The following is an 8726-nucleotide window of genomic DNA, read 5'->3' as shown; positions in this document are numbered from 1 at the left end:
CCGAAAGTGAAAAGCGAAAAGATGAGAAATCTAGGGAAGTCCAGAAGAGTCCAAGGGATGGTAAGGACGGAGGATCTGGACGTGGTGGCGATGGAGGTGGTAAAACTGGAGGTAAAGGAGGCGGTAAAGAGGAAAACAAATAAACCGGTTCAATGATCAATGCATAAATATATTTTTTTATAATCAAAGTCTAACTAAAAGGACCGAAGAGACCCTCCAGGTTTTGGAAAATGTACGAACAAGTCTGTTCATCGTAGGATGGCTCAATCTTATCGGCCGTAATGCTAGCCAAAATCAGGAATTTGGTTTCTAGGCTCTGGAAATTAGTTGGTGATAAGGTTAAAAATACTTGGAATGTGAGATTAGGATAGCTACCTCCTTGGGCTCGTTGTGCTTCCACAGATCGTTGGCCTCCAGATAGGTCTTCAGCAGGATGCGCCACTGCCAATAGTTCTCCCGACCATGGAGCTTGGGTATGGCATGGAAGTCCAACTGCAGGTGACCCATTTCGTTCCACTTTGCCGCACGAACTGATTAAACCTGACCAAGTTACACATAGTTAGGTACACCTGATATGAAAGCTCGAAAGCTTTTCCTATCGCGGACCTAACATTCGCCCAGTTTAACAGCTCTAGTCGGGGATTAGTGTTAGATCGAGCGGAATGTTGTGGGCCGTGAATCATTAAACAAATTCTGGTGCCAAGTTGTTAACAGTTTTAACAGTTTTCCGAGGCGTTGGGGGAAATGCGATTGCATTTCAAGCGGAAAGTGTCAAACATGAATCGACGCCAAATTGTTTGCAATTAAACTATTAAGTTATTAGAATCAAATTTAATGGCTCAAATATGTGGAGCAGCTACAAAATTGTTTTCGAACAATGAAGTATTCAGCTGAAAAAAGTATCGAACCAGAGAGTTGTCAACACGGCGCATCTATACTTTATATACATAGTACCTTACAGAAATACCCTTTTGTTTAGTTTAGTCTTAATAGATGATTACGTGTGCAATATACACACATGGTAACAAATAGCTTGATTAAAGTTTAATAAACATAGATAGATATAGTAAAAATATACTACATATGGACAGATACAGGAAAGAGTATCCCCACTTCGTGGTGCAGTTACCACTCCCCTAATTTGCTTTTTATGATTGCTTTTTTGTTGCTTCTATGCAATGGGGAAAATCCCTGAGCAGAGGAGGCCATTCGTCAGTCAATTTAATGGGGGGAGCTATGGACAGGCCATCGCTATATAGCCGACCACAGTGTCGTCGTCTCGATTTAGTTGTCATTGGCTATGACTCAGTTCGGTCGCTTGTGGTGGCTGCCACTGCTGCAGTGGCTCATCAGCGGATCAGGATTAGGAGTGCGTGCTTGGAGCTTTGGACCAGTTCAATCGGACGCCAGCCAGGATACAAGTCGAGTGCCCCAACCCAGCGATGTGGCGAGCACCGCGAATCACACAAGTAAGTGGATCCGATCAACGCAAAGCCTTGTTCCGGATTTTATGGCCCATCAGTACTCGCCAGGCAGCTGATTGTGGGCACCTTGCTGCCGCCGCAGGTTCCGCCGGGCACCTGGCCACCAGTGCCCTCTATCGTGAATCCCGGAACCAGCTACTGCCAGTGCGTTCCACCCGGATCCTGCGCCAATCCACTGCCCACCGCACCCAGCGATGGCAGTGGCCAGATTGACATCAGGATTGTGAACAATGGAGGCTATGTAAGGGATAGATAATGATATAACTATTGGGTAATTCCGCTACCACTCCTGTTTAGCCCACTGCTCCAACCACATCATCCACGCTGACCTGTAGCTATGGTCTGGTGGCCTGCTGCCAGGCGGGAAGCTATCAGTGTGGGCGCAGGTTTCCACCTCCACCGGGATCCAGCGCCGCAGGACCTGGACAGGCCAGTTTCGGAGCATATCCTTGGCAGGCCGCACTGCTGACCACCGCGGATGTATATCTGGGTGGTGGAGCTCTGATCACCGCACAACATGTTCTGACCGCCGCCCACAAAGTTTACAATCTGGCGTAAGTTCGATTCCATGTTTTCCCAAGATGCCTGTACAACTTTTCGACTTCATCGTGTAGGCTCACTTCGTTTAAGGTTCGTCTGGGGGAATGGGACGCCAGCAGTACGAGCGAACCGATTCCCGCCCAGGATGTGTACATCTCGAATGTGTACGTCAATCCGTCCTTCAATCCCACCAATCTGCAGAACGACGTGGCCATCCTGAAGTTGTCCACACCCGTTTCGCTGACCAGCAAATCCACGGTGGGCACCGTCTGTCTGCCCACCACCAGTTTCGTGGGTCAGCGGTGCTGGGTAGCTGGTTGGGGCAAGAATGACTTCGGTGCCACAGGAGCGTACCAGGCCATTGAGCGGCAGGTGGACGTGCCCCTGATTCCCAATGCCAATTGCCAGGCGGCGCTGCAGGCCACCCGACTGGGCTCCTCCTTCGTGCTCAGTCCCACCAGCTTCATCTGTGCCGGCGGAGAAGCTGGCAAGGATGCCTGCACCGGGGATGGGGGTTCTCCGCTTGTCTGCACCAGCAACGGAGTGTGGTACGTGGTGGGTTTGGTGGCGTGGGGCATTGGATGCGCCCAGGCAGGAGTTCCGGGTGTCTACGTGAATGTGGGCACCTATCTGCCCTGGATCCAAACCACGCTGACTTTATAGAACCCATTTTGAGCAATAAAGTTTACGGCCTGCTGCATATTCTCTACTTAGTATATACATTTTAATATAACATTCAAAATTTTAAACCGATTTAATATAAACCTTCATTTTCAATACATTCGTTCAATGAGATTTACATTTGTTACATGTTTTGATGAATTTGTACATATTGGACTGTATTGGACTGCTACCATTGACATACAGACAACTGTTAATTTAACTAATCATCTTCTTGGCAATCAATGGCTTAATAGCGCAATCCCAGAAGTTCGTAAAGCGGCACCTCAGCCACGGATTCACTGGCGCTGGACTCCTCAAAGTCACCGCTCTGCAGGAGATACTGTGGCCGCTCCAGTTCCGGATGGGCCAGGTAAAAGTCGATGAGGGCAGTGGTGCTTCGCAGGTGGGTGATGCCCTTGAAGATCTTCTCGCGGGTCAGCAGATCCTCCGGATAGACCGTCTTGATGGCCGTGTCTCCGGATCGTTTTAGCCAGGGACGATCCTTCAGCGGAACAGTGCGTCCAAATGCACTTAGCAGGGGTTTCTGGTTCACTCGGGAAGCGTGGTCATTGATGTGCTTCTCGTACTTCAGCTCAATGGCCATCTAGAAATAATGAATAATTTAAGTAAGTTACATATTGATTATAGGTGAATTTTCCTTTGGTTACCCACATGGGGCTTGTTCCATTTATCGGCCACCGTCTGAGCAATGGCGTTGACCTCCTTGGGATCTGTCTTCACGGAGGCCAACAGAGTTCGATCCCCCTTGATGGAAAAAAGGTTCTTCACCTTCTCCGGGGTCAAGTTGCTTTCCAGGGTGCCAAAGGAGTTCAGCCACTCGACAAAACGTTCCGCTGACTGTTGAGATGGGATGGTATTAGGAAATTATGGTTATGAAAAGAGTAAGTATGCTAACCGCATCCATGAGGTTCTCTGCCTGCTCGTCCAGAGTGACCAAGGAGTAGTTCTGGCCAGGATGTTCCACGCGACTCTGCCAGCTGACTCTCTTATCGCGCGGGGCGCACAGGAACTTGGCGTACCAACTGGACTTGTCCACGACACGGTGGGTGTGTCCCACCGGGTCATCCAGCTTCAGATCGAACTTCTCGAACTCGTGCTCCATGCGCACAATATCCGAGTGGTCACTCTCGTTGAAGTACTCCTCCACCTTTTTGCGACCAATTTCAAGGAGCTGAATTATCAAATTATATTTTTTATAAGACAAGGACAAGGCACTAAGCTACTCCATATCTACCACGTGGTCATCCTCCTCGTCACTTTTCTCGGAGCTCTCGGCGCTCATGTAGTCCTCGGGTCGCACCTCCTGCATTTCGTCTCTGATGTAGATATCCTCATCCGACTTGGAGTAGTCGTAGTTCTGGATGCGCTTGACCCGCTCGCGCAATCGAGGCGGCAGCACCAAGGAATAGTCAATGACGGGAATGCGCGGCTGGAAGCGGCAGGCGGCAGTGAACTCCACATCCTCAATGGCCGCGTTCCAGTAGTCCTTGCCCACCAGTCCATCGCGACTTGTCAGCTTGGAGAAACCGCTCATCCCCGTGCTGGACGATCGCTCCTTCTGCATGAGCTGCGCCTTCGTCTCCATCCGCTTGGCCTTAGCTGCCTTGGCTGGGTTCTGGCCAATCGTGGAGTCCAGTCGAGCGGAGCGCAACATTCGGTTCACAACTGGCCGATTGGACCGCGCCACAATCGTGTTGCGCACAATCGATCCATACTGGTGGTCCCTTCTAAAGGACATGACTGCCACTGGTGTGTACAAGAAAATATACAACGAAACTGCCACCGGGGGAGTATCGGAATTTCCGTTCAGTTTGTTTGTTCAATACACATTCGAGCTTCGTTCTATGACAACCAGAGCTTGTAGGCTAGTGTAACACACCAGCTGAAATGTACAGTTTATAAACTTAGTAGACTTGCTGATGTTATGATATGATATGATATGATATGGTCAAATACTTATTTCCTTAAAGGATGCTATTAGATGGGACCCAGCAGACTAAATTAAGAAAGGTCAAGGTCTGCTGGGGCTAAGTAATCTTAGTGATTTCACTGGCGTAGTGAGTCACTTTAAGTTAAGCAGGCTTAAAGGCGCCAGGCCCTACTGGGGCAACGATTTAAGTGAAGCCATTATGGCAATAATTGCGCATACGACCCGTTGCTGCGCTGCGAACATAAAGAATGTCCGACGGGTGGCAAAAAACCAGAGCCGCTCACACAGGCAGGAAAACATAGGTAAAACAAGCGGAGTCGGGTTAAATTTATACACAAAAGCCAACAGGTTGCCCGAGCCATCTGTTTCCTTTGCTTTCAGTGTGTGCAAACTCACGGATGGGCAGACAGACACTCACACACACACACACACAATCCCAAAGGCAGACACCTCTGGCCATTTGATGCTCACTTAACTGCGTCCCACTCATAAACAAGCCACTCATTTGCAGTCAATGCCCAAGGGGTTAATCCCCCCGACCAACCCCTCCGATTTCCCTTATTCACGGCGTGAAATTGGCATGCATATTTTATGAATTTCGGTCCAATTTAATAAAACCAGTGGTACAGGCGAAAAGTGTTCAGTTTTCTGATTTAAAACATAAATCATTAAATATCTGCTTCGAATAATATCAAGTTATGCCAACTAAATGTAGCCTAAAAAATCATCATTTGTTTGGAAAACATGCTAACTCATATAACATATTTTGAAAAACTTTAAAAATGCAAAATATGCATAACTAAAATTTGTCTGCAGGAATTCCAATGATTTAATGTGGCATCCGACTCACCTCAAGTCGCTTCCGCTGCGAACCGGAAATGAATCACGTCGCACAAAAAACTGAGAATCCAAAAAGGATATAAAAATAAGCGGCGAACCGAGTAAGCGCGTAAAAAATGCAAGCGGCAAACGACAGGAAGGCAAAGCAACAATTCAGCCATAAAGGCAGTCATGGTAATACCGAATCCCACTCAAACAGCCGACTGCCAACTGCAACTCACTCGAAAAGCCGAGTGAAAGCGAGACCGAGCGGCGAGTCCTTAGACGGAGTTCCTTTAGTCCGTCCTCGGCTTTCGAGCGTTACAGTCGCGAGTTCGGATCGAAAAGGACACTGGGCGAGTGCAGAGCGTTCAAAGTGGTACCAACAACAAATGCCTCAATATTGTAGCCAATGCTAGAAAGTGTTAGTGCTGTTTCGCTTGATTCCAGCCAAGTCAGAAGCGAGAAGCCAGAGGCCAGAAGCAGTGTTGTGTAACCCAGTGAAGATGAATACACTATCTATAGTCATCAAACGGAGTATTATTTCCTCATTATTTGCCGTGCTTTCATGTGACACACTTTGCTAGTGTTGTTAGTTGACTTGGCCTAATGGCCTTCATGTCGCCATTAAGTCGCAGTGACAAGCCGACGGCGCTTACGCCCCTCCCACAAACATTTAATGCCAATTAAATTGTTTGCTCTTTGATGTTTCCTTTGCAGAATGAAAGAGGAAACCGAATGCCAGCGAAATCAAAACTAATCAAAAATACATTTATTAAACAGATATAAAAAGAGAGCCCCAAATGAACGAGCGTATTAAGAGTCTGAATCCGAATCCGAATCGTAAGCGAAAGGCGAACCAAGTTTTGTAGCATACTTTTTTGGGTTTACGTCATGTTTGTCTACGCGAACCGCCATTTGTGCTTGTGTGCTTGAGTTCGCACACAAACACGCACACCATTATGTCGCCTGTATTCGTGCCTGTCTCTGTGCCTGTGTTTGTGTTTGCATTGGTGTCTGTGTGCCAGAATGCATGCCAATCAGTATCAAAATCAGAATCAGAGTCCTCAATCCAGAGTCCTGAGTCCTGAGTCCTGAAACCTGAATCATCGACTGTCCAAACATCGTGCATTGCTTTTGTCCTCCTGGGCTAATTAGCTGCAGGTAGCAGGTCCTTGTGCCGTTTTACGTAAGTGTCCTCCCACATCCACATGCATTCCTCCATAAGTACCCAATTAATTATAAATATCACACACACTCCGCTTTAACTAAGTGCCTTGCATTGTCTCTGTGCCGTCTACTAGCCAACACCACAGCCATGTCTTCGTTCATAAACCAAACACATCTTTCGAATCCAGCTCATGTCCGCCACTCAAATACAGTTTTCGACACTCGAGCTTAAATGAGAAATGCTGAAATGAAATGCATGTGTATCTATTACATATTTTAAATTACCTAAAGCCGCTTTCAAAATAATATACACTTTATTTTGCCCTGAAACTTTTAATTTGCTTGATTTCTTTTACTTTATTTCGTGAATGTGTCATTTGCTTTTTAGATCGAGTGCTTAACTTGAGTGTAATTTCCTTCACCTATTTATAAGCATGAATATTTAAGAGATTTCCGCTCGCACTTACGGCGATATCCCCCAAATCTCGATTTCGATTTGGCCTTTTCCGCTTCCTGTCAATCTGCAAGCGATGGCAGCGACATTAGCTCTCGACTCTAGAGAACTCTATAAATAAATGAGAATTGTGGGGAGCTGGATGAGGTGGAGGTATAGCGCGGGTGGAGGAGCTGTTGCGATGGCATATCCATGTCCTGCATGCCCTGCTGACCCTCCACGAAGGAGGGATTACTCATACGTCGTTTAATATGAAAATATAATTCGCTTTTTGTTGTGCCATGTACTATCTTCAGTGGACTTTCCTGCTGTGCGTGTGGCCAAGAGATATGGGTACGCGTGGTGTCCCCCACCGTCACCCGATCCTCCACTTTTCCACGCCGCAGGACACAAGGACCGCAATCAGCTAAGCAAACGCGTCAAATGCATGCATTTTCCACCAGCCGAGCGACAAGCTCTTAATAGAACAAGGAAAGCTGCGCTGTGGCAACAAGCCGATGTGGTCAATGCCCTGAAAATGTAATGGAAAAATTCATGTGCAATTATGAAAATCACCAGGATCACAGAACAGCATTAATAATTTGCTATAAAAAAGCTGCTAAGGAAATAGGACTTAAAATGTTTCTAATTCAAGGAAATTGTATCTGAATGCTAGATGATTGAAGTTTAAATTACAAATCCGTTTGGTGGAAAAACTGATGCTCAGAAAATCCTGTCAAAAAATAGTCAGAGCTGCACTTTTTTGGTTTTCCCTTACAACAGACTTGATTAGTGTCCTTTGAAGAGTATCTTGAAATGATGAGTGATGGCGCTGACAAGCGAGGTTTTCACGGATTCAGTTTTGCGACGGATTCCTTACACACGACGGACACATGAGATGCATTCGAGTGAAATGTGCACACAGACTGATGTATGCAGTCATATGCTTAATGGCCTTTCAGGTCGCAAAATATTTACCCACTCATGGTAATCATCTGAGAGGTATCCAATAAATGTTGCTATTCGAAGCAAAGTTGCCGGAAGCTAAGCCCGTGTCACAGATATGTTCCTCGAATGGTGATAACTTTGATTGGGAATCTCAACATTTCCACATTGAGCACTTCAACGAACGCGGCGGGCGGAAAATTCCGATCAGCTGCAAGGACTACAATGCAATCCCCGCACGCCAGCACTTCGATCCATTGAGCAGAACAGGCAATGTCAATCTGGCGAGGATGGCACATCGCCACCTGCCTTCTGCTCCTACCTCCTTTCCTGCTAAAAGTTTTCCAGGGAAGAGGGCAAAAAAAAAATCGAAGCGTTTGACATGTGACCAACATGTCAGGGGGGTTTCCATTCTCCATTCTTGTGTGTTCTTGCCACGCGGCGTGTGCAAGGTATGGATTGAATGCAACCAGACAGCCAGCCAGGTGAGGTGGCACCTTGGACATGGAGCCAAGCATTTTTCAGATGCGCCACTTGCCCAAATCGGAAAACAAGATGCTTTTATCTATTCCAGGTTCAATACGTATCTTACATTTTTACCGACGGCAAATGTATGCTAGAATCTATGGATCTTCATAATCCTTTTTAAGTAGCTTTCCTCTGCATAGCTGCAAGTTTCTTAAAATACAAGAACGCTTTAAGGATTAAAAAGAATCTTCAT

At 46.7% G+C, this 8726-nt stretch overlaps 3 protein-coding genes across 3 annotated transcripts; 1 reads left to right on the top strand and 2 right to left on the bottom strand.

The window, feature by feature from the left end:
* Positions 1-148: 148 nt before the first annotated feature.
* Positions 149-521, bottom strand: LOC122621767. The gene is made up of 2 exons (XM_043799744.1): positions 376-521; positions 149-316 (listed from the first exon to the last, which is right to left on the bottom strand). The coding sequence occupies exons 1-2, from the start codon at positions 505-507 to the stop codon at positions 191-193; spliced, it is 258 nt and encodes an 85-aa protein (XP_043655679.1). The 5' UTR covers positions 508-521; the 3' UTR covers positions 149-190.
* Positions 522-1094: 573 nt separating this feature from the next.
* Positions 1095-2774, top strand: LOC122620311 (phenoloxidase-activating factor 2). Its single transcript, XM_043797708.1, has 4 exons — positions 1095-1469; positions 1523-1725; positions 1782-2038; positions 2099-2774. The coding sequence occupies exons 1-4, from the start codon at positions 1301-1303 to the stop codon at positions 2685-2687; spliced, it is 1218 nt and encodes a 405-aa protein (XP_043653643.1). The 5' UTR covers positions 1095-1300; the 3' UTR covers positions 2688-2774.
* On the bottom strand, positions 2755-4562 carry LOC122620310. Its single transcript, XM_043797707.1, has 4 exons — positions 3943-4562; positions 3604-3879; positions 3360-3545; positions 2755-3291 (listed from the first exon to the last, which is right to left on the bottom strand). Exons 1-4 carry the CDS (start codon positions 4444-4446, stop codon positions 2935-2937), a joined length of 1323 nt encoding a protein of 440 aa, XP_043653642.1. The 5' UTR covers positions 4447-4562; the 3' UTR covers positions 2755-2934.
* Between the last annotated feature and the right edge of the window lie 4164 nt (positions 4563-8726).

The sequence above is a fragment of the Drosophila teissieri genome, chromosome 3R (assembly GCF_016746235.2).
Source record: "Drosophila teissieri strain GT53w chromosome 3R, Prin_Dtei_1.1, whole genome shotgun sequence".
Classification (NCBI taxonomy): domain Eukaryota; kingdom Metazoa; phylum Arthropoda; class Insecta; order Diptera; family Drosophilidae; genus Drosophila; species Drosophila teissieri.
Note: the sequence above shows the minus strand (reverse complement) of the source record. Positions and strands in the feature narration are given on the sequence as shown.